This window comes from Sturnira hondurensis, unplaced genomic scaffold (assembly GCF_014824575.4).
Source record: "Sturnira hondurensis isolate 20B ecotype Veracruz unplaced genomic scaffold, ASM1482457v3 Scaffold0006496, whole genome shotgun sequence".
NCBI classification, from domain to species: Eukaryota; Metazoa; Chordata; class Mammalia; order Chiroptera; family Phyllostomidae; genus Sturnira; species Sturnira hondurensis.
This window is the reverse complement of record NW_028079127.1, coordinates 11394195-11420150: the sequence shown is the minus strand read 5'-3', so window position 1 is coordinate 11420150 and position 25956 is coordinate 11394195. Positions and strand designations below refer to the sequence as shown.

General features: G+C 44.0%; 1 protein-coding gene across 1 annotated transcript in view; it reads left to right on the top strand.

Moving 5' to 3' along the window:
- MYRFL (myelin regulatory factor like) overlaps positions 1-6924 on the top strand; it is a 79812-nt gene extending 72888 nt beyond the window's left edge. Inside the window, 7 exon segments of the mRNA XM_037049917.1 lie at positions 948-973; positions 1586-1673; positions 3650-3724; positions 6197-6216; positions 6219-6316; positions 6648-6721; positions 6837-6924. Of these exon segments, the coding sequence (XP_036905812.1) occupies positions 948-973; positions 1586-1673; positions 3650-3724; positions 6197-6216; positions 6219-6316; positions 6648-6721; positions 6837-6924 (469 nt within the window).
- Positions 6925-25956: the final 19032 nt, after the last annotated feature.

Genomic DNA, 25956 nt, shown 5'->3' with positions numbered 1-25956 from the left:
TAGCCTTAATAATAATCGTCTGAATGGCAACCTTTTCAAAACCACATTTAAAATGCCTTTTTGGCTGTGGTGGATCACATCCCTTCCCCAGCTCCCTTCCCCACAGATCCTGTTCCACACCAGGATCTGACTCCTCTCTTCAGTCCTTCCCTGATTTGTCCCCGTGTGGATCACATTATGCAAGAACTACAGAGGATTCCAAAACTGTTAGTAGAGATTTCCTATTGTGGAGTTGTCCAGAAAAGAGATAACGTGCCCCGTGCATAGAGATAGACGTACCACTGACAGGTCACCACCTAGGAGAGTCAATAACGAATGCTATGACATCAGAAAGGAGGGAGCCGTGAGTGTCATTGCTCTAACCTGGGATGGTGTCTCGGTCTGTTGGGACCATCATAACTAAATATGGTGCCTGGGTGATTTAAACAGCAGGAATATTGTTTCTCACAGTTCTGTAGGCTCGCGGTCCAAGATCAAGGTGTTAGCAGGTCTGGCTTCTTCCGGGGCCTCTCTCCTTGGCTCACAGAGGGCCTCTTCTCCTTGTGTTCTTACAATGGCTCCCCTCCATGCACGCACCCTCTTTGTCTGAATCTCCTCTTCCTGGGAGAACAGCAGTCAGGTTGGGTTGAGGCTCGCCTAACAGCCTCATCTTGACTTGATCACGTCTTTAAAGGCTCTACCTACACGTACAGTCACATTCTGAGTACTAGGGGTCAGGATTTCACACCGGAGAATTGGGGGGATCACAATTTAGCTCAAAGCAGACAACCTCTCCAAGAAGGTGAGAGTCTTCTGTAAGCAACGTGGCAGGGGTATGATGGGCTAAAAGGTGGGTGCGAGAAGTGTGGGGGAACCACCCATGGACAGAGACAGACTAGAGCTCCCATGGGGGTTCTTCTGGTCCTGAGTAAGCTTTCAACGCAACAGACCTGTTTCCTCCACAACAGACAGATGCACGCCATTCTTGCAGGAGGTGAGCTAACCAGCCCCAACCCGGCCAGTGACTATAAGCTAAAGTTTAAGAGACTCTATTCTTTGAGTTGGGGGGCCAGGCAGGGCAACTACAAGCTGTGGTTCTGGGAGTGAGGGACAGGGACGGACAGCCAGGGTTCTGCCTTCACACTTGAAGCCAGCCTGACCATGAGGGGAGCATTAGAAACGTTTGCTCCATTGCCAGACAAGCAGCCATGGAGCTCCGTGGATGTCGATCATTTACGTGAACTTCTGCCCTTTCCTTCCATTCTCCTGGCTGTAGTTTTAGTCTGTTTTCTCATTTACAAGAGCATTTTTAATGAATTTCAATTTAGTAGGACTTTCAGGGTCCAAAAATTCTTTTGGATACTATGGGGTTGTCTGTTGGAACCCGGATTTTTTTTTTTTTTTAGTTTTCTTGAAGTTCAAGTATAACAACAAAAATGCCTTCTCCCCTCCCTTCTCCTCCTTCTTTTCCCATTTGAATGCAAGTGAAATTCATTTATCTAGAAAACTCTTATTTGCATTCTGAAACTTGGACTCCGTGCTAGAGTACAGTACTCTTTTCCTCTGCAGAAGAGTCGACTCTTTTCTCTATTGCTTCCCAATCCAGGGATTGATACAACTATCAGCTCTATTCAGATTACAGAAATCCAGGAAATAACAGATCGTCGGTATTGCAGTAGGTAGCTCCAGTGCAGGTGGGTAAGCCTCCCCCTTACATCCTATTTTTTCCTGGAATTTACTCAGGGAGCTGGGGTTTTGAGACTGGAATGAAAGCTAAAGCTACATGGTAAAATCAGTGTGTGTTTTCACTGCACCTTAAGTGAAAGCACACTTGTTACTTTGTTATAGGGTGGGAGAGAGAATCATAAACATGGTTGGTGTTACCAGTGGTCAATTAACCACCGTTCCAATGTTCCCCATCTCCTGGTTCAGTGGGTTCACAAAGGCACAAAGCTTAGGGGAAGCTCTGTGGCTGACTCTCCGAAGGAACGCACCTGAGGTGCAGAGCTGCTAGTTAATTTTACAGACAAGAAAGACATTGTTACCAATGGCTTCATGTTAGGAGTGAGCTGACGCTTGTATATTTAAATAGCAAGGGATGTCATTATTTTAATTGCTGAAAAAAACCTGTAGCTTATCTTAGCTTTTTCAGGTAGGAGGGAAGAAATCCATGTACTGAAAAAAATTCCATGTACTGAAAAACTTATCAGCAGCCTCCATCTCTAGTGTGTGCCGTATCCCCTGTATAGAGGTAAACAATGATGGGCCTAGAGCAGAGAGTGCAAATGGCTTCAGCAAGCACCCTGTGCAAGAGGTAGGCATTAAGAACGGGAGGGATTTTTCTTTCTTTGATAAATATTAACAAACACCTGCTAAGTTAAAAACAAGGCCCCATGTTTTGAAACTCATGTCGCATATCCTATGGATTCTGAGCCTTATTTCTGATAAGGCTGATATAACTTAGGCTTCCAGTCGATGGTCCCGAGTCTTAAAAATAAATGGCATGGTGCTTTTTGATGTGTTTATGACCTCTATATTTATTATCTCATTGAGTTCTCACAGAATCCCTGTAGGCTGGTATTATTTATCCCCACTCAGTCATTAAGGAGCCTGAGGTTCAGTAAACTTGGAGAAGCCTGAGACAGACATTAATTAATGCAGTAGAGTGACATAATGAAGAAAAAAGTAAGATGACTCAGGCTTAAATTCCAGAACTTTGACGAGAGATTTATTCTTCCTGCATATCCTTTCTCATCTACCGAGTGGGGCTGCCACGAAGCGCCGGAAGTTGGGGGCACGGCCTGGAGGTGAATTCCATTCAGCTAAGTAAGCTCCCTCCCCTCGGGTGCAGCTCTGCTGACCCCGTGCAGGCCTCTGTCCTTTACCTCCAAGTTCTCATTTTTAGCAACTTACTGTTAGCATCCATTGAGGAGAGTCTAAAATGACTGGCTATTGTCCCCATTTACCTGGTTTTAAGTTGTTTCTGCATACAACTTAAAATTTGACTGGCTCATAAGAACTTTGATATAATAAGCCTTTTTGCTAGAGTGTTCATTTCAGTATGAAGCTAAAGCAACTCCTGCTTTTCCCCAAGTTTCTCTCTTTAAAGAGGTGGAGGAAGGAATCTCTGTATGAGCATTTCTGTGTCACGATGATCTCCATTAGCTAGGGGTAATTAGGACTATAGTAGTTTTGGTTGGTTCAAGTTCTGAAAGTACAAAGCATTTCCTGTGAAAGTTTCCTAAAAGGGAAGGTTTGCAGTAGAGACGCAGGCACTTTCCGTTCCCAAGGCTCTTCTCCAGAGGAACTGTTAGTTCGAGACCTTTGTCCCATTTGCCTTTGGAAATCTGTATCTCCTTAGGGAAACTGAAGTTATTTCCTTTGTGTTTAGTTTTATGCACTTGGCCTGGGATTTGACTTTTCATTACTGTATCTGTGTATTTGGACAAACTGTAAACCTTTGTGGTATATTTCCTATATTAAGACCTGAAAGAAATCACATTGCAATTTGACAGGTCTCTGAAAAACATAAAAATACACCATGTTAAATTGGGTTTTATGAATTTATTATAGAATATTTTACTCTATATAGTACATAGGAAATAGCAAAAAGCCTTTTGAAACATTTCCTTCATATATTGATTTGCAGTTTTATTTTGTTTATAATTAGGTCTGGGAATCACAATTTTGATATTCCTGTTAAGAAGCACGCACCCACCAGTGTCAAATTCTCTCTGGAAATCAGGTAAGTGCATTGCTGTAAAAAACAATTCCGTTTTCATTAAGATTTGAATCGCCAGTCTGAATTTATTTTGCAATTTGATCAGGAAGTCAGGAAGTGGAAAGCTGTCGGTCCCTGTGTCCCAGCGGCGATTGGGTTGAGAGGCAGAGCGGCTCGGGGATTCAGAATGAAGGCTGGGACCTTCCAGCCTGCCTCCCTCCAGTGGGCCAGAGGCTGTGTCCTCACACCTGCAAAGGGAAGTGACCTTGGGTTTGTTGCCAGCCCATGAGCTGCACACTGCCCCTGGCTGTGTCCCTTTGAACTGGGGCGAGACTAGAGCGAGAGCAGGGCCCTGGGAGGGGTCGCTGCACCGTGTGGGGGGGGCTCGTGCTGGCAGTGCTGATGCGCGCACCACCTCATCTCCGCAGGGGAGTGAGCGAACGGAGTCAGAGTCGGCACTGGGCAGACCAGGGTTCAGATCTGTCTCTGTCACTCACCAGTTCTGTAAATCTTGGAGAAACCACTTATCCTCTCTGAACTACCGTTTATTCATCTATAAAATGAGTTTGATGTTATACCATAACAAGTAGAGCAGCTGTGGAGGTCACTGTTAATAATAGTGAGATTAATGACTACCGCTTGCCAAGCGGAGACTGTCAGCTAGACACTGTATGCTTTAGTACTGGGTCATCTAGTCCTCACAATAACCCTCCAAGGTTGGTATTGCTTTTTTTAGTTTATATTTTTCAGACGGGAACACAGGTCTTGAGAGGTCAATATACCCCTCATGAAACTCAGAGCTTGTGGGAGGTGGAGCTGGGCTTCCAACGCAGTCCCCTTTCCCTGCCTTCCCAGTGAGATGAGGCAGGTGAGAATATGCCCGTCCCTGACACACAGGGGCTCTCAATACATGGGAGAGCCCCTTTTTATTACAAAACTATTCTTATCAATTTTAATTAACTGTGGGACTTTAAGACTTTTGACCCACTTCACTCAAAAAGTATGCCAGGGGCTACCGCCTACCATGAAGATAAACGGTTTTCATTTTTTGTCTCTTGAGTTTAGTTTCTCCTTTTCTGCTCCCTCCACATGTCCTCCTTTCTCCCTTTCCTTTCCTCTCTCTTTCCCTTTCCGCTGTCCTCCCCTCCCTCCCCTGCTTCCCCAGCTGAGTTGCTCCTCCTCCATCATTCCCCTCGCTCCATCTCTCCCCTCGTTTTGCTCAGGCTTCAGAAGCCTCTCTCATCAGCTTGGCTTCTACAGTGAGCGGATGACGCTCACCAACCCCTCCCCCACCTGGCTTGCCTTGGAGAGGCTCGTTTCCAGCAGCTAATATTTCATGACTCAGAACCCACCATAATTCAAGGCAGAGCAAAGGCTAAATGTATCATTCTTATGAGCTAAATGTCCCACTCTTCTCTAGCACTCCCTGAGTAACCTGAAACAGCGTTTCCTTATTCACGCCTAGCTTCGGAGGAGGGAAATAAGCTTAAATGGTAAATCCCTTGAAGTGGCAGAAGATTCATCTTGAGCCACTAAAGTGGCCATTTTTCCAAAATGGGTAATTTTATAATAACGCAGAGGCTCAAATGAGATTTTAGGTTGTCTGTCCCACTCACGCAGAAAGATGGTTTCCAAACACAGATGAATCTGTCTTCTCCGTGATGACCAATGGGCCGACCTCCGGGGAAAACCACTCTTTCTGGCGGGCCTTCCGTCTGCTGGCTCTAAAGCCTGGCCACTTCCCACGGGTCTCACCCCCTGGTCCCTCCCTGTGTTTGTTGGCCTTGCTGCTTCAAACCAAATCTGTCCAGAGCAGGATTTTGCAGAATCTGAAGTCCTGGAAACTTCAGACAGATGCAAATTTAGCTGCGGTGGAAAGGGAAGGAATGTAGCCCCAAATTATTATACAATCTATGGAGAGAGTTCTGACATTGAGGTGATTTAAATCATGGGGTTGGGGTTTAGAGACTGTCACATGGTACATCAGTAATTTGGCTGCGATGACAAAAGTAGCATGGACTGGGTGGCTTAAACAACGAACTATTTTTCGCTGCTCTGGAGGTTGGGCAGGCCCACATCAAGGCATCAGCAGATTTGGTGTCCAGTGAGGGGCTGCTTCCTGTCTCATAAATGGTCGTCTCGTTGTGTCTCCACCTGGCAGAGGGGTGAGAGTGCTCTGGGGTCCCTTTCCCAAGGGCACGAGTTTCACTAGGGAAGGCTCCACCCTGTCCCACCGGAGGTTAGGATTTCAATCTGTGAATTTGGGGGAGCACGAACATTCCATCCACAGCAGGAGTCAGCTGAGATCGAGTTTCTTCCTGTGATAATGAGATGTGAGCTAGCACACTGGCCTCAGTGAGCTTCATGTAATAAAATGCGTATTGGGAACCTTGAATGGATTTCCAAGATATTATGTTCCCTCTTATTGAAGTGTAGCCTGGCAGGAGGTGGCAGCTACTTTTCCATTTGCCCTTTCTTTCCTTTGTCTTTTTGAAGCACAACAGAGCCATTGATAGTCTCCAGTGCAGATTCACCCTTGGAAGTATATGTTTCCATAGGAAAAGGGAAGCTGAAGGAGCGCAGAACTACAGAGAAGTCTCCCAGGAGACGATGCAGGTAATGTTTTCTGGCTCCTCACCGTTACACCCCTGTTTCAGGAGAAGTGTGTGTAGAATTGTGGTGCAGCCTCTGTCCCCCTATGAAGAGAGAGATGCCACAAGCCACATGCCAGGGTGTCCCCTGATGGCTGACCCTGGCCCCTGGGCTTTGCTCAGCATCTTCTGTGCATCTTTCAGAAGCTGCAGACTATTCTAGCCATCCTTATCAAAAGCCGATGTCACAAATACCTGTCCTATGGTAGTCAAAGGAATGCTTTCTCAGCCTGCAGGTTTGCAGTGCGGTGTGAAACGTGGTTGTGAAATGGATCTCTCTTTCATTCATTATTGAGGGAGATCAGCACATTTGGAGCCTTCCTGTAGCCCCGTTCTTCGATAGCACATACCGTTTCTGCACAGCCGCACCAGGAAGCTTCATTTTTTTTAACTTTTCTTTTTGGTGAGAAAAGGAAATAAATAAATACACTTTTACTACAGTCAATTCTTACATTAATAATTCTCTTTTTTCTCCTGTTCTGACAGGATTTATGTGACTGTTCAAAGGACCCTTATTTTGCCGGAATTTTTTTTACAGATTACCTCTTTTACTTCTATTCACACTGTGCCTAATTTGTTCAAGTCTGGTTGGGGACTTTGCCAAGGAAAAATACTCGGAAAAATGGCTAACAGAACCTTATATTTGTATAACCAACTTCTTTCTTCTGTTTGTAAAACACCCATATTTCTGGCTAAAGGACTCATCAGCCTCTGGCCTCCAACATGTTTGAGACATCGATGGGGAGAATAAAGTGTTTGCTGAAACTTGGGATAATGTGGGGTCGACTTGGCCATGACCATGAAGAAGATGTTTTCTGGAGGCATCAGCATTCTTGGGTTTGAAAATACTGCTTGTGGTGTTAAGGAAGCTGTGAGGTCCAAATAGGCAGGTCCAACTTTACTCTGTCTTCACAGATTTCAGAGCTTTGGAGAAAACGAAAAGGCCCGTAGGTCCACTAAACATAGACCTGAGAACCTGCGATGCAGCGTGTGCTGGCGGGAGGGGTGGGTAGTGTCTGGTGCTGTGCTCACATTGAGGCAAACTAGTGCTATGTGTGTGTTTGTGTGTGTGTGCACCACACAGGCCACACTACACAAGGAACCTTGCTAATGAAATAGATTTAAGAAAAATAGTTGCAATTCTACTTTGTAGTGTTTGATGGACACTAAACTTTTTATGCACTGGGATTTGCACTCTTGCAAAGAGGGGAGCTATAGCTTGTGACAAGTCTTTATAGGCTCCCCAAGCAATCTAGGAGAGGACAGTTGCATCTGATTTTCCAGGGCTCATTGACTTTTTTCTTTTCCTTTTTTTTTCTGTGCACACGGGGGATTCTGTGACAGGGGACATTTAGGCCCTTCCCAGTTCTTCAGAGCTGAATGAACTTTGGATATGTCTACCTGGCTTATGGATAGATTTGTTTGCCTTTCCCAAGCTAGAATGGACAAAAATCCTCTAGCTGGAGTGTGTTCACTATGTCTTTTATTTTCTGCATTCTGATGCTTTGACATCTTAAGGGCCTTGCTGACCCTGGAGGGCCTACATGCCCCAGGGTCAGCCAATTCCTAGAGACAGTGGTAAACAACTTGACCACCAGTGCCTTTCAAATATAAGCCAACCAATCCAGAGCCCACACACTAACTACCTCTTTATCAGGCTATCACAGTCCACCTTCCCTAATCACCCCAGGGCCATGTACCAGGCAACCAAGCACAGCCGCTATACACCAGAGCCTTTTGTAATTATTCGAACTAGCCTTTCCTAAGACTGTTTCTCCTGCTCCCCCATTCCTCCCTGTGGAAACCACAATAACAGCTCTTGTCCTTAGTTCCTCCCTTTTCCCCTGCATCCAGACCAACTGTGATACTTCCCAGAGTGGCCCTGGAGGGATGGGGTGGTTAGCCTTCCTTATCTTATTGTTGGCCTTCAAGTCAATTGGGATGAGACAACTTGATTTTTTTTACCTTGACAATAGTAATCAGTAGTAATAATATATCATCCTCTCCCTTACTTTCAAATATTATTCAATAGTGCCATGTAGATGGAAAGTAATTGTGAGGCTCCAACCATTAAGAAAAGAAAAGATGTGATCCCTACTCTCACAGATGGTGTTTTGAAATAGATTATTGACATAAAGGTAGTTTACCCTAGTAGGAGCTGAGACTTTGAAGCCAAAAAGTTTGTGCCTTGAATTCAAATTCTGACTTTGTCTGTGCATTCTTAGGCAAGTTATTCAACTTCTCTAAGCCTCAATTTCCTCCTGTATAGAAGAGGACATTTATTCTCTATGGCAGTAAGAATAAATAGGATAAAATATGTAAAACACAGGCTCCAAGTAAATGTGAGCTATTATTGTTATACCTGCACAGAACAGAATAATTATAAAGATTACAGTGGAATTGTAAAGGAATTAAATAACTAAACACTCACAGACATTAAAGCATTTTTGTCAACCGTAAAAAAAAACAACATACAGACGGAACATATGATGTGTACAGTATTATACAACATATATATATTTTTTCTGTCTTTGGAAAATTGTTTTCCCTTTTACTAACTAGTGTAGTATTTGTGGGAAAAAATAAGGTACTTAATTTTTAGGAGGAGTATTTCAGGATTCCTGCAGTTTCTTAGACTGAAATCCAAACTCGGTGCTCCTGAGTTGCAGGACCAACCTGTCCAGAATGACCGAACTCTAGATGCTGTAGCTGCCACTCACTTTTTAACAACATCCCAGGTGCCTGGTGTCGAGAGACTCCATTAACCCGACTCTTCTCCCAGTAGAGGAATCCTTGTCAGCAGCAGAGTTACGGGAGTTCTCGTCAGCATGTAATCCCATGTACTTACTCATGTACTTATGTTCAGGATAGTTTGAAGGTTTCAGAAACCTAATGTAGTTTGGTAATGTTGCTTATAAAGGGAGTTCTGTAAAATGTATACTGTTTTCCTATTAAATTCCATTAAAAAGCTGGAAGTCTTTTCCCCACAGAAAACTTAGTACAGAAGGTTGTGTTGAAAGTCTTCAGAAAGAAAGGATTGAAGACAGTGGACACGTGTGGCAGTCCATGGCACCCTGGGATTAGTTAAGCCTCTGAGGAGAAGAACAGACTCTGCTAGAAGATTTTCTTGTGTTTGTAGCACTTTCCAAATGGCGAGCTGTCCACTGTGGACCATGCTGCTTCAGGCCAAAATGTTTTTCCCTGTGTCAGAGAAGTATCTAACTCTCCACTAGAATATCCCCAAATTCAAGTAATTAAAATGTCTAGATGAGTCTTTGCCATGTCCAGTGCTAACCAGGTTGGCTGACACAGTCACAGCTTGGGGACAAAGGCTTCACAGAAGCGTTTTCTAACCGTGTCGGTTGACACAGTCATGACTTGGAGATGACAGCTTCACAGAAGCGTTTTCCAGCAGGATGGACGTGGCATTAGTGGATATATGGTGTTGCTTTTATTCTTACTGTTTCTTAGTATTCTAACCTTTACACTTCTGATAATTTGGAATCTCCTAGAATTAATGACCACTCTCAGAGAAAAAACAACAGTTGGCTCAAGTCCTAAGCAATATCACCCTGGCTGAATTAAGGCATCGTACTTTACTTATTTGTTCCTGTGAAAGCCACCCAAGAAAGAACAGTTCAGGGAAAAATATGTATTCCCACAGAACTGTCTCATAGAATAGCAAAAACCCCTTTAAAAAATAGCCCCTGATTGTCAAAGAGTTGTTAGAGTAACAGCCCCTCCTTTACCTTGAATAGGAATATATATCAATTAGAATTAGACAGGCATAAAAACAGAAGAAGCTGGTTAGCTATTACAAACTAAGCAGTTAGAAACAACTACCAAGGAGTTAGAGTCCACAGTATACAAAAAACATTTTAGACAGAAAGATAGATAGCTAAGTTAGACATTACAAAGGCTTATAATGAATTTCCTAACCTCTGCTCGGTCTAAGCATACCTGTTGCCCATGACAATTTCTGAGAATTTTAATAAACAATAAGACATTCAAACTGTATACATAGAACTATTTCAAATTATCTGGTTAATGATTTTCCTGGTCAAAATAACTTTTGTTTAACATAACTGAAACTATGGGAACTTTCATACTTTTCCTGGTTACCTTTGTATTGATTTTTTCTGCTTAACTGATCATGCTATGTATCTGTAAATGTTAATCACTACCAGAAATGAAAATATAAAAATCAGCTTATACTTGCAATAAACAGAACAGTGCTTCACCTGCCTTTGAGCTGTGTAGTTGCCTGTTACCCAGCGCCGATGCCTACTCTCACCTGAGGGACCCTTAGATAAGCTGCGTCCGGACTGCGGCAAGTCTTCTTCCCAACATCCCATAAACCCAGTCTAATCATGAGAAAACATTCGGACAAATGCCAACTGAGGGACATTCTACCAAACAGCAGGTCAGTACTCCTCACAACAGTCAGGTAATCAAAAGCAAGGAAAGTCTGAGTAACAGTCACAGCCAAGAGGAGCTTACAGAAACATGATGACTAAATGTGATGTGAGATCCTGGAACTGAGAAAGAAAAATCTGTAAAAACTAAAGAAATGTGAATAAAATATAGACATTAGTCAGTGGTAAGCTACCAATATTGGCTTATTTATTGTGACGGATCTACTGTACTAATGTAAGATGTTGATAATGGGAAACTAGGTGTGGGGGTTATTGAAACTCTGTGTAGAATTTTTTTATAAATCTAAATCTGCTCCAAAATAAAACACTATTTTAAAAAATCAGAAAAAAGTGTTCGTAAGAGCTGGGCTAAAGGATTGCATACTGCCACCAGGGGCTATTTGTAATGATACAGGATGAGTTGAATCCTGAGAAACAGGTATTTTTCACTTCAGGCCAAAGTATTTTAGTGCTCTACTTTCTTAATTACTTGTCAGATTCTGTATATCAATTTTATTAGCTCCCAAATATCATTAAAATATTATAGAATATACAATAGAAATAAATAAAGGCTATAAAATAACCACATAATACAAATAAATAGAATTATAACAGTTTTTCATGGGTTCTAACAAGAATTCAAACAAAATTGTGAAAACTGTCAGATTTTTTAAAACAAATTCACTTAAAACAATTAGTGTGTGTGTGTGTGTGTGTGTGTGTTAAACCCTACAGCATTTTCAAACAAAATCATTTTGTAGTACTCTTAACCTACTTCTTTGCCATTTTTTTTCTAGATAATTTTTGGACTTCACTTTAGTGGCAGATTCCCAATGCCACATTATTTGAGTCATGAAACTAAAGATCTTCAAGGAAAAAGCTAAATAGCAATTCTTTTGGCTGTTTGCAAAATACTTTTATAAACCTCCTCTCCCTGGATTCTCACAATGACCTTGTGGTATTGGGAGTGAGGGGAGGTTAAGCAAGGAAAAGAGGTGAGCCGGGGTTTCTGGTGCTAAATTTCATCCCTTTCCAGTATATTACGTATCTCATTTCATGCCGGCTGCCATCACAAAATTTAAGGCTTGATGACTTATCCAATAGAGATTTATTTCTCACAGTTCTGGAGACTGGAAGTCCAAGATCAAGGCGTCCACAGGCTCAGTGTCTGGTGAGGGCTATGTCCTTGAGTTTCACACAACAGCCTTCTCCCTCTATCCTTCTGGCAGCGAGGGCAGGTGGAGAGAGAGGGCGGGGGGCGTGGAATCAAGTTCTTCCAAGTCTCTTCTCATAAGAGCACTAATCACATCAGAGGGTCCCCTCTCTAGTGGCCCCACCTAAACCTGATTACCTCCCAAAGGCCCCATTTCCAAATACAGTGGGACTTCAGCTTCCACATGCAAGTTTGAGGGAAGGACAATTCAGCCCCTAGCATTACATCCTTCACCCTTCAGATTTTTTTTTCATTTCTTTACAGGTTGTAATAGAGATCATCACCTCAGATACTGACCCACCCAAAAGGCACTGACATGTTAACAGCTCTGGTAAGTGATACTTACAGTTACCAGGACTTTCAAACCAATACAATTTATTAGAGAGGCCATTTAGTTGTAAAACAGAATGGAGAGAGGGACCAAGATAAATAGGATTTCCAGTCACCACCACTAAGTTACATGTGTTTATATTGCCCCAGAGCTTAAGAGTTCACTTAAGAATGCTGAATATCAACCGCATTCTGAGGAACTCTTCAGCAAAATCTTCACTTGGCAAAGCTAAAAGTGTTTTGGCTTTTATTCTTCAAGGACGTGTGTCATTGTTTTTTGTGTCTATTGCTAAAGAGCCAATCGAGCTTTTAAGAAGCATCCAAGAATTCAAATCTAGTGCATTTTTAAAAGATTTTATTTATTTATTTTTAAAGAGAGGGAAAGCGAAGGAGAAAGAGAGAAATATTAATGTGTGGTTTCCTCTCACATGCACCCCACTGGGGACCTGGCCCGCAACCCAGGCATGTGCCCTGACTGGGAATTGAACTGGTGACCCTTTGGTTTGCAGCCATACTCAATCCACTGAGCTACACCAGCCAGGGCCAAATCTAGTGCATTTTTTTGATGAGCAGTTGTTTAAAGCTTGTAGAAGCACAGCTTTGGAGACCTTCAATTTACCAACAGAGTTCGGCCTACATACAACTCCATCTTTTCTTGGCTGTCTTCTGTGAATGGGAAAGCTTGGTTAGTTCTTAAGACATATAATTGGAGGAAGGGAAGGGTGCCAAAAATCACAGTCTCGATACTAGCATTTCTTTATAGCCCTGCACAAATATAAAATGAGGTCATATTTTAGAGAAACACTTGATAACATGTCTTTGCCAGAGTCGAGTTCCCAAGCCGTTTTTAGTTGCACCAGTCTGACCTCTTGTTTAAATGCAAGTCACTGGAAAAAGAACCAGACTTGAAGCCAGGAAACTTGGTCTTGGGCCTGGCTCACTAACTTGCCATTGGTGTCATCTGCGACTCTTCCCTTCCCTTTCCTGGTTGCAAAATTAGATCCACAACAGTCCTGCCTATGAGAGACATTTACGTGAAAACTCTAAAGTAGATGGCGCTACATGAATATGAGGATCTTTGAGGATGGTCTTCAGGAAGACATTATTTTGAACAAATAAATAAGTAGGTACTTCTCATTTCTTTTAACGAGTTTAAGCCCATTATGCTCAGGGTAAGTTGCTTACATTTCCACCCACCATCTTCACCTGGAAGACATGTTGCCTAGCACACAGTAGATGCTTGATCAATATTTATTAAATGGAAGGTGGGTAAATAGGAACATTTTATTGACCAGGGACCATGGCAAGATGACCTACTGAAACAGATTTGAACTCTTCTCACTCTTTCACTGTGAGTTTTTTTTATTGTCGTTGTTTTATTTGGAATGTTGCTATTATTATTCTCTTCTCTAAGCCCATTTAGAGCACCTCTAAGTGACTCCCAGGGGAAACCGGAAAATGAATGGCCTGTTGTCTGGCAGAGGGTTCCAGCCCCCGAGAGTCAGCGACAGCTGTTTTCATTGTTGACATTCCTACAGCCAGACTGTATACAGCACAGCTGCATAAGTACCTAACTTAATTGCAGATTAATTATAAAGAACTTAATGAATGTTTCATCATTTATCCAAACAGTGAATGCATTATGAGAGTAATTAGGCTGTTTGTAGTTTTCTCCTGAAGTGAATTTAAGACCTCAAGCTTGTCATCCTATACAATTACTGGAAAAGGTTCTTTTTAAATTTTAAGTTTGTTAATTATTATTATTTTTAATGATCACCAAGGATATGTTTATTGATTTTGGAGACAGTGGAAGAGGAAGAGACGGAGAGAAACGTATGTTGGCTCCCATATGCACCCTGACCAGGGATGGAAACTGCAGCCTTTTGGTGCACAGGATGGTGCTTCAACCAACTGAGCCACCCAGCCAGGGCTGAACATTGTTTTTTGTTTTGTTGTTGTTGTTTGTTTTTTAGTGTGGATATTCTAGGCTCTCAGGAGCAGTCTCTGGACTCATCTGCAGTAGAGAAGCAGCTACCCAATATTATGCTAAGAAAAAAAGCTCTTAGTTCCTTCATGGAGGATCCCTGTACCTCTAAGAAAACCCTCCAATATGGATGATATTCAGCCCAAGCTTTGTAACAGTTTGTTCGTTTTCCACTCACTCACTCTCTCTTTTACTTAGACATTGGTGGAGGTCTATTGATATGCCAGAGTCTGTAATATTCACAGGGGAGCCCGGCGTCATTCCTGACCTTTTTGAGGGCTAGCCAGCAGACACACAGCCACCACTCCCTGTGAAAAGCACTGTAGCTGTGGCTTTGACATTGTACTGTGGAAGTGCAGGGAGGAAGGAGTGCTAAATCCTGTCTCCCTGGTAAAAGAGAAACAATGGAAGAGAGGGAAGGGGGAGGTGTCAAGCAGACAGAGATACCTGAGCTATTTGGATCTTCAATGTTGATAAGCGTTTTTTGTCTTTGTGTGTGTGTATATTTAAATAAGTAAGTGGGGAAAAAAGGTAGAAGTGCAATATGAATCCATTTTTCAAGAAAGAATCTAATTCTGAGTGCTCCAGGAAATGCAAAGTGAATGATCACCACATCCCCACACCCCCATGGCCCTGAGACAGCCCCTCTGCCAGCTCTGCTCACAGGACAGGCACTCCTCTTTCGGAAAGTCACTTCTTACCCGCAGCTCCAAGAGCCGGCCATTTGTTCCAAGAGATTCGTGGAGACTGTGGGAAAAGCAAATCCCGTTGGGTGGGGCATGGGATGACTCAGGAGACTGGCAATGAGCTTGTGGGTGGGGAGGCTGAGCGCCAGGGCAGTGGCTGACTCATCAACAGGTACCTGTCTCTCTGTAGTAGGGGCTCGAGCAGTATTTGTGCAGTGGGAGAGGCCTGGCTGTAGGGAGCACCTACACACAGGTTTTTTGGTCCCTCTGTCCATGTTAAAATAAAGAGGTTTTCCTTTCTAAGGAAAATTGACTTCTGATTTTTCAGTCTCTCATGTTCATGGTGGGAAGAGCTACGAGTACTTCTTAAAAGTCCTCCCAACATGCCTACCCCATTCTTTTGGTAACAGCACCACCTGATTTTCTTTTGGCAAATGATCTTGCCCCAGCTCTCCATCTCTAAGAGTCAGGGAAGGCTGATATGCTCTCACTGGTGACCCTGGCCTGGGCAAAGAACAGCGATTGGTTTAGGGGAACATCTGATCCCATCAGGCCAATCAGAACCATCCCTGGGTGTATGACTGGAACTATAAGCAATGAAGCGCTCTCTGGGGGAATGATTAAGCTGGTAGGAGTAAGTCTGCGGCTGCTGTCTCACCATTGTGCTGGATCAACTGCCTGCCTGAGAACGAAGCTGACACAGGGGAAGCAGAGATATGAAAGAGGACAATTCTCCAAGCCAGATATGTCTCGCCCTCATCCATGGACTTAACAGTTAAGTTGGCTAGTACATCTGAACTTTGTTTTAGCTACAGTGAATTTGGATTTGGCTTATAGCCAAAAGAATTCTGATGCATACCAGCCCTCAACAAGCACCTCCGAGCATATTCCACACGGGATACTCAGCTGGCTGACTCCAGATCCTGACACCTTCTTTATGAAAATGTTGGTCACTAGTCAGGGTTCGGAAGGTGGCACCTGGAGCTGTTTACCTGGTCCTCCTTCCCTAGAGGCAGCTCCATCCTAAGTGACAAAGACAAACCTAATTTTGTATTTGTATGGTGCTTTCCATTTTATATTCTTACAATGATTTCTCTTCTATTTTTTTCAACAAGGAACAAAAACTTAAAGTAACTAAAGAATGGTGGGTTTATTATATTAGAATATAGAAGAATTACACACCACAAGTGGGAACTATACTGGAGCTGAGATTCACGGGTACGGGACAGTTACCGGAGGCTTTGCCCACCAACTCACATCCTTTCTGGGTGACTCACCTGCTCTTCTCTGCAAGGTTGCTTCATTCTTCCTCCTGTAGGCCAGCTTGTCTGTTCCCTCATTTGCTTGCACGCATCACGGCTACCCCAAAATGCAGTCTAGGACCCCAAGTCTCCGTCAACTTCCAGCTTGGTTCCCCAGGACAACATGACCCAGTCTCTTAATTTTCAAATTCCTACGAAGGAGAATCTGACTGGTGCAGCCTGGCTCCACTGTCCACCTGCGACTTACCCAGCTGCTGCCCGGCGAGAGGGCTGTGTGGTTTGTAGGGCTGCCCCATGCAGATGGTGGGCAGTGGTGGGCAGATTCTTTAAGGAGGGAATGTGGGAGGGAGGAAGTGATAAGCATTTTCAGTAGAGCCTTTTTATCTCACTTGATCCCTGTATTTTTGAGAGATAGAAATGATTATCATGACCATTTCATGTAGCTATGGATCTTGAGCAAAGTGCTGCCTTGCATTAATGAAGACACGAACAAGAGTGAGAATCCTGCTGGGAAAAGTTCAAAGGAAAACGCAGCTGGGGAATGACTAGTGGGCCCCATGCTCCGGGCATGGATGTGGCCCCTCAGTAGCTGTGGAGGTTTGGGCGGTAGCGTGGGTGGCTGAATGTTTGATTTTTCTTCTCTCAAATGTTAGTACTACAGTACGATTACTTTTTGTAATATCCATTCTATTTTTATTTTAAAATTATTTATTTATTTAAATTAGGGTATGATTGACATATAACTTTATTCCAGAGGTGAGCAGTGCCATGGTTCCTGGAGGGGAAAAGAATGAAAAATCCAATCAAATCCGATCAAATATATGTCAAATATATCAAATACATATAAACATAGCTAGTTAGCTAGCTAGCTAGATATAAGTTTAAGTAGTAAATGCTGCCAACCAAATAGTGATATCTTGTTATAAGGCCCCATCTGCTCAGCTGGTGTGGTTCAATTGGTGGTAACACTGGCCTGTGAACCAAAGGATCACAGGTTTGATTCGTGGTCAGGGCACATGCCTAGGCTGTGGGCCAGGTGCCCAGTCAGGGCATGTATAAGAGGCAACCAATCAATGTTTCTCTTCCTCTCTCTCTCCCTCACTTCCCTTCTTTCTAAAATCAATAAGCATGTCCTTAGGTGAATATTAAAATTTTTTTAAATGATTAAAAAAATAAAGTGCCCCACTGGGCCTTCATCATGGATGGCTGAATCTCAGATTTATATATAAGCCATGCTTCCACAAATTTAGACTTTTCTGTTCTATCCTTTCCTTCCCGTATCACACAAGCCTCAGGGGTGGGGAGTGGGAGGGACGAAAGCGTTCATGAGTACAATGGCAAAACTACATTCCTTTGTCTCCGATGTACCGAGCTGTGCAACACTGCCCCCGCACCCATCCTGCCCCTCTCAGATTCTACCTCACTACCTCTCGGCATTCCTGAGGGTGTGTTCTCTGTGCACAGCAGTCGCCCTGAGTTGAGATGTGACAGTTGCCATTCTTTGTTTCTCCTTAGTGGCTCCTTAGGGAGTTATCTCTGGTCACTACCGCAGCCGAATTTAGTGGCCACCCACCCACACCTGCGGAAGATGCCCCAAAGAGCTGTTGAAGACACTGCTGTTGCCGGCCCTCAGCATCTGCATGTTGGCAGCCTCTGCCAAGCCGCGTTGACGGCTCCATCTGCCCCACTGCCAGAGGAGGTGCTGGGTCTGATGATGCCAGCGCTTGTCCTCCACGGAGCCTGGGCAGGCAGCCTCCTCCACCAGGGCGTTGGCCTTGTTTGAGCCCATGCCCCTCGCATCAGGGGATGATCTGAATGTTGGACTTGACTTTCTTAGAAACATCTCCCAGGAGGCTGCTTTTTGTCCTTGAGCATCTACTGACTTCCTGTAGAATGAGTCCCTTTGTCTCATTTAAAAATCCTGAGGACTCACTGCATGACAAGGCATGCTTGAATCCAGGGAGAATGGAGGTATTAGAACAAAATGTATAAATGTGTGGGCACCTTCTGAAGACTTTCCACTGCCGTCAGAGTGCTTTATATAACTCTGCCTTGGAGGAAGAGTAAAATCAAGTCATATTGAACTTTTTTGCACCCCAGCGCACACAGCTATACTTCAGCCCCCATGTTCCTGGGACTCGGAGGCTCTGGATGACCAAGTCCTCCCAGGCAGCTGTCTATGCCTTGTACCAGGTAGTTGGTGCTTGGAGGCTCACTTCCCAAGGAGAGGGTACGTTTGGCCTTTCCAAATCATGGCATCCTTTTTCTTTGTGACAAGAGCGAAAACAGACAAGCTAATAACTGAGACTAGCACTACTCCTGAGGAACACATAAATCCATTTGGGATGTTCTCCAACTGAGACATTCCCCAACTGGTAGATTTTTCTCTCCCTGACCCACTTCTCACAGCACAGATCTCTGACCTTGAAAGTTTTAGAACAATGCACAACTATTAAGTCTGTGCTCTAATACTTCTTCAATGTGTCTTAGTTTTTCATTCAAGCGTTAGTCATAGATTTTCTGGAAAAGACTGTTTCTTACATAAACCAAATGGAAGACAGCTATTTAAAGTACTTTTGAGATGCAAAGAATTTTTTTTTGTAAACAGACTTTGGGAAATGATTCCATTTTCATTGACATTTTGACAGATTATTAGTTATTGACCAGGGGAGTGGAAGATGGGAAAAAATGAGAAGAAGGAGCTGTGGTATATGTGTGTCTATGCACGTAAAATGGGGTGAAGCTGATGGAAGAGAGGAAGAGGGTTTCCTCTGGCTGGTTCTGAAAATGAAACGGACAGATTCACAGGAGAAAAGCATAGGCATTTATTGAGCATAAATGTTATATGACAGGGGAGCCTTCATAAGGAAGTGAAAACCCCCCCAAACAGTGAACCCTGAGTACCTTCATGCTCGGTTTGATGAAGAATGGGCAGCTGTGGTGAAGAAGGACGGGTCGAAGTGACAAGGGCAGCGCAGCAACCTGGGGAGAGTCAGCCGGGCCTACTTGTTCGGTTTCTCCTCAGTGTTGCCCCTTCAGACATGAGGACACTCCTTTCCTCCGAGAACAGGTGGGGCACATTCCACAGGGGAGTTCTGTTACCTGTTTCAGGGGAGAAAGGCTAGTGCAGGGGAAGAGGTCTTCTTTCGCTGTTTTCTCAAATTCCTTCAGCTTAAAATTTTCAAGATACCGTGTTTTGGGGTAGCGTGTCCTGTACCCTGTCCGTTGTCAAATGTGAAGTGGCCCTTCCATGCTATCTATCCAATCCCTGGTATTCTACCAGCTTCATAGTTGTATTAAAAAACCTTTAACAGTTAGGAAGCTGATAGAGGATTCAACTGGAATTTGTGAGGCACCTACCATGTGTCTCACATACGGTGGGGATCTCATAAGAGACGCATTTCTAACGAGGAGCCCTCCCACTCTGAGTTGCTTTGTTCGACTGTTGCTCTCAGGGACACCGAGCAGGAGAGGTTAAAATCTACTTCAATTCCACCTCCGTGGGTATTTTCCGTCTCACACTTACTAATCTTTCCCAAGGCTGAGACAGTTTTGTGTATGTGGGTTTGCATTTTATTGATTCTCCTACCACAGAAGTGGCCAAGGATTTTAGAAGGCAGTGCCTGTCTCGGGTGGTCCTTTCCTGAACAGAGAGGAGTACTCTCCAGGAACAACCTGCTCGGCCACACCTGGTGAGCCACCAGGACCCGGGGAAGGAGGACGTGGAAGGCTTTGTGAAGGCCCAGAGTTTTCAGTCTGGCCACGTTCTATGCCACTGGCAGTGTGAGAAAAGAAAGCAGAGCCCCACATCACAACCGGCTGCATTTGTTCAGTGCGTTGGGACAGGGCTTCTCCAACCGAAGTGTGTGTGTACTGCCAACCTGCGGGTCCTGGTGAAGCACAGGTTCTAACTCAGTAGGTCTGGGGCGGGGCCTGAGAACTTGCCTTTCCAGTAACTTCTGAGTGATGTTCATGCTGCTGCCTGGGAACCCGCTTTGAGTGCCAAGTCTTTAGGGTTTGCCAAGCATTTTCTTCCCTCTGTTATCCCATTCAGTCCTGAAGACAAGCCCGTGAGGTGCTTGACACTTCCCCACTTTACAGAAGTGGAGACAGGCTCAACACAGTAAACAGACTTGCCTGGGGCTGTGCAGCGGGAGGGCCACACTCAGTCATCAGAATCCAAGTCCTGTGCATCTCCTCCCGTGTGACTGGGGCTGCTCTGCACCAGCCTTTGGCCCGTGACGTCGCTCAGGGAAACTGCTTGTCAGGGCTTTGGATTTGGGAGCCAACGAAGCAGCACACCGCTGAGTGTGTGCCTGGTCAGAGCTGCTCCTTTAAGTTGCTCGTAGCATGATTTGGTGGGCGATTCTGCTGTCCAACTTACTTGTTATTCATCCCCGCTTCATACTTTATTTTCAGGAAGGTGTAAAATTCCTGGCCTCTCATATTTGAATTATAAATACAGGCTTTGCAATGGTGCTTGGGGGCTCAAGTATTGATGGACACATGGAGAACCAATCTATGAGAAGTAAGACAGGCAGTATACAGAGAATTGAACTAAGAGGTTGAATATATTTTTTATGGGTAATAACAATTAGCAAAGTGAGAAAAAATAATAGCACAAGCTAGAAGTTGACAGAGCAAACTGGGTAAACATATGGCCTTGGGAGTTTTGAATCCTGGTTCTGCCTCTTACCAAATGGGTAACTTGGGGCCTGTTACCTCACCTCTGTGTTTTGATTTCCTTGTATGTTAAAAGGAGATAATATGGGTTTTGTGACAACTAAAAGATTTTGTTAATTCACAACGGTGTCCAGTATGTAGTAAGTGCTCAATAAATATTAGTGAGCAACATTTTACCAATCACACCGACCTCCTTATTTTTAATACAGAGCCGTAGAGGCCCCGCAAAGCGTAAGTGATGTAAACACTCATTAACAAACCGTTAGTGAGTGTTGTGTGCAGACATAGCAGAGCTGATGACTGAACACAGACCCTCTGATTTCCATTGTGTTGATGTGAGTGCATGTTCACCCCACTCCCTGCCACTCTGGGTCTGTAATAGTTCTTTGATGTTTCAAAGTGTCATGGGTAACACTGACTGTAGTAACCATGAAAAGGTATCTTCTTTCCCCATTGTCTCCCCATTAGACTGGAGGAACCTGGGAGCCTGGACTGAAAGGCAAAGAGCCTCTAGGGGGGCCACAGGTGCTACGGAACTGGCTGAGACAGTGTCTGGCACGCAGGTCAGGGCACTCTTAGAGCTCAGGCCTTGGTAGTGCCCTCTGCGGGCATACGTTTCCAACCCACCCAGAGATTGTTAGACTTGGCATAGTTTACCTGGCTGGAGTTAGTGCTCTTGGCATCTCCCTCACAAGGATGATAAGGAATCTGGTTACTCTGGGCCGGGGGTGGGGCACCAGGGTGTATCTGACCCTTCTGCCACATTCTGCAGTTAGTTCCCTGTTCCAACTGGATTTAAAAGCCTTTGTCTCCAGGGAACTCCTTGGCTCTGAGCTTTGGTACTTTTGTTTGCAGCAGCCTCTCCCTAGTGTTCAAGTTTCAGGTAAGGCATCTGGTGCGTGGAAGTGAGGGGTAAGCACAGAGAGAAATGAAAATCTTTTAGAATGTCTGTGAAGCCAGATATGTGCAAATAAACAGCCAAGAAGTGCAAATGAATTCAAAAGAGGAATTGTATGAACTCCCAAGGGGCTATTACCCATCTTTACAAACCAAGAGTTGCTTAACATTTCACTGCTTTGTTTTCATCTCCATTTAGAATGCAAATTTACAGCCATTGGTTACAATTAAAGGGTCTATTCCCTTAAAAAACCAAGCTTCTTGTAAGCATTGGTTTCTTACTGCAAATTACTTCATTGTTATCCAATAATTCTTCCTTTGACGATACTTAATAACATCTCCTGTATGTGAAGTCTGTGGTGCAGAAAGCCCACATATTCTGAAAACAGAACTTTGTAGTCACGCTAGCCCAGGGGAATTCAGTGTCCCAGTTTCAGAGTGTTTGGACTGCACAGGATAAAGGGCTCCAAGTTGTGGGGTGTGCAAGACGGGAGATGCTGTGAGCCTTTGCCTTTGCACAGGGAATGAGAAGTTAGAATACTGACCTCCCAGTGCATGGCGTTATGGAGCTGGAGGAAGTCCAATGTCTAAAAATGTTACTTTATCAGTGCAATACAGGCCTGTGATTTCAGAAGTTGAATGGGGCTGGTAAGCTTATCACTGAAGCTACAGTTCTCTCCTGCGCACACATTCCACTCTCCAAAGGCAACTAGTTTCTGCTTTTTTAGTTCTTTATTCTTGATCTCTATTTCTATTCTGGGTCTCTATTTCTAAATCATTATCATCTACCAACATTAGACATTAAAGTATGTAGGATTTTAGCTCTCTTGCCATCTATCCTGTCCTGTAATACACTTATATAAAAATTTTGTAACAATTCATCTTCCGTGTTTTCGCTATTCTGAATGCAAATGTCATTTATTGATGAGCCTAGGGGTATGATTATGTTTTCTGTAAATGCTTGTTACTGTTCTCTGGGCTCTGTTTCCTGCAGCTGTTGGGACATTTTCCATCGGCCACCTGTTCTCCTTACTTGTTAGGCTGATGATCAGAATTTGCTGGATCCTGTGGTCAAAAGATGTCTCCATAACCAGCACCTCTTCTGGCAGCTTGTTTATCTAGATTGATTCCCTCTGGCTTTTGCCCAGGGAATGATGCAGGGAGTTCATGCAGTTTATGCAGTTTACTGCCCATGAAGCAGTAAACTCTGGGGCCCACAATGGCCTAAGAGTCATAAGTAGGACTTTGTGACAGCAAGAAGAGAGAACAATATAAATAAAGGCAAGAGGCCATCTGCAGCATGCAATTGTCTAGAAGGAGTTGTCTGAGAACTTTAGATGTTGTGTGCTATAAAATTTTACCACATGTGGCTATCGACACGACGTCAGGAGTCACAGTGGGGTTTTGGTTCTCTTTATAAATATGCTGCGCACACTTAGACAGCCTAAATGTGGATTTCATTCAGAAACATTATTTGACTCACAAAACTTGGAACCATTCACCCTATGTCTAACCATCATGTCCCTTTTGATTGTGTCCTCCTCCTCCTCCTTTTCTTGTCACTAGTTGAAAAAAGACAAGCATCTGCCTGCAGTTACCAACGAGCCTCTGTCACACATGCCCGTAAGTACCAAGCTCAAAGGGAAGCAAAGCCCACATGCCCACACGCAGATGTGCAGGCACTCACACACAGCCCCAGAAGTTCCAAGCGCAAAGAGAATCAAGACATGTGCATGCATGTGCTCACACACACACCGATTTTTTTTGGTGTTTTTATTTAATTCTCTCTGATTCTTTTAAGATATTAAATACATACATCAGGACACATTTTTAAACTTTGAGATGGGGATGTGTGAGGAGAAGTCGCATGATGAATGTTACTTGCCAGACTTTGCTTCTTGTCTATGAGAATGAGAGCTAGTCCAGAATGCTCCTTCTGTTTCTTTGTGGCTAGAGACATAGAAAAGGTAATAATGGGTGGGATAATTAGCGGGGGAGGGATGATGCATGTTTGAATGCTTGAAGACTACGCCTGCTGCACTTTTGCTTTCCAGCCCAGGATACAGAAAAACATTTACTATAACCAGTGCAAATTACTGCAGATCATAAACCAAGAACATGAAAAACAATGCTGGTAAGTAATTTTGAGCAGAACTGAAATTTCTCTGTTCAAGTTTCCCTGTTCCTTGCCCCTACTGGGGATGGGAATAACTCTCAAAATATTTATAAGGTCGTTGGTCTTCTCATGGCCAATGGAGACTCCCAGGCTTTCTTTCATGCTTGTTACTGGTATCTAGTCCAATACAGCATCAACTGAGATTTTTTACTTTAAAAGACATGAATTCCAATGAGGAAGAACAAAGCTTAGAGTGCATTAAATCTTATATAAAAGGAAAAATATTTGACTAATCATTGAAATTAATATACATGGAGCTAGAATTATAATTAACGAGCCAAATGGGGGTGGTCTACAGAATACCCAAAGACTGAAACATTGTCAGTGAGTGTTTAGTGGTGTCCTGAGAAGCGACTAATAAGCTGCCTTTGTGAGCACTAGGTCTACTTAACAGGTGCACCCTCAACCCTGGAGATGAGTATCAGAGGATGTCAACCTGAAGCATGGGCCTTGCTCTTCGCTCCCCTTCCTCTGACTCCTCATTTGCCAAGAACACATCTGACTATAATCTGGCTTTCCATAGAGAATTCCCTTCGGGGAACAAATATTTGATCAACTCGCACAAACATTCGCTTGGCCCAGCAGCTTGGTTCTCACTGCAAATGAACTGGCCGTCTGTTTGTGCGCCACTTGCTCAAAAGGTGGGTTTGTATGAGCCTGACCACCAGGGAGCTAGTAGGTTATGCTGTATTAACAAAATTAATTTACGCAACCCGCACATTTGAGGTGATCTAACTAATTCACTCTCCTTTCCCCCTGTAGGTCTGTTCCTGCCGCATGCAGAGCCTGGGGCAAAAGTACAAGTGGAGACCCCAAGCCCATGTCTTACCCCCTCTATTCTCCCCACAGATGGCTCTAACCTTCACATCAGGGGTTATGTGGGCATCCACAAGGACACCTCAGTCACCGGGGCCACAGTCTGTCCCAGTCCCTGCCTGCTCAATAGCCATTCCTTGGCCCTTTCTCAGGCTCAGGTATGTGCATACGAAAATGGCTATCTTTGGGAAAACAGACAGGATGAAGAGGCCCAACCAGGACCTGTAACATTTGCTACAGGCATTAACTGGCAGAGACGGTCTGGGGGTAAGCAGTTGACCTCAGTGCAGACACAGCTCCTTGCTTTTACAGCCTCCTCACTGGGTAAGGAATTTTCCCAAAGGAAGGCTAGAGAGGGCCCAGGGCAGGCACATAGTTACCCATTTTTAAGGTGATACTTCCCACATAACCATCCTTCCCCCACTCTAGGGACATTCAGGATTGACTGCACTACCTTTTGTGGTGGCCTCTCTACCTCAGCTCTCTCAAACTGCAATATTTCCTAATAGGATGTGATTTGCCAAATTGTGGTCTAAGGGGGCTCTGACCTAAGCCATAAGCAAAGCCTGTCTTGTTTGAAATTGCTCTCCAGAGAACTAGGGAACACTTTGGGGTTCCCTGTTAGCATTTATAGAGGTTCCTCCGACAATCAGACAAAATTCTGATCTATGTAAAAGTGTAGTTCAGGGTCACAGCCTTGTCTGTCTTAATTACAGTGTCAGACAGCGGAGACTTCACTTACCTGCTAATGGAAGTCCTTAATCTGAATGAACCTGAGCATTTGGACCAGGAAATGAGAATTTGAAAGGAACAACATGGAATTTACTTGCTTGTAAGTGTGCCCGAGGGCAGAATGTTTGCAAAAGTGGTCATGTTTTGTTCCAAGAGATTTCACTGCCGCTTCGCAAACTCCATCCAGTCTGGCTCACAGAACAAAGGACATATTTGATCAACTCGCACAAAGAACAAAGCCACAGAACTGCACTAAGAGTGAAGCAGAAGAGGATTTAATCTACTCAGCCAGGTGGTCTATCATCTGGGCTATACAGTGGGAAGAGAGAAAAATGTACAACATCACGTGATACACATTTCACGTCATTATCTGATAGAAGATTCCTTAACGGGAAATGAATGGGAAATTGA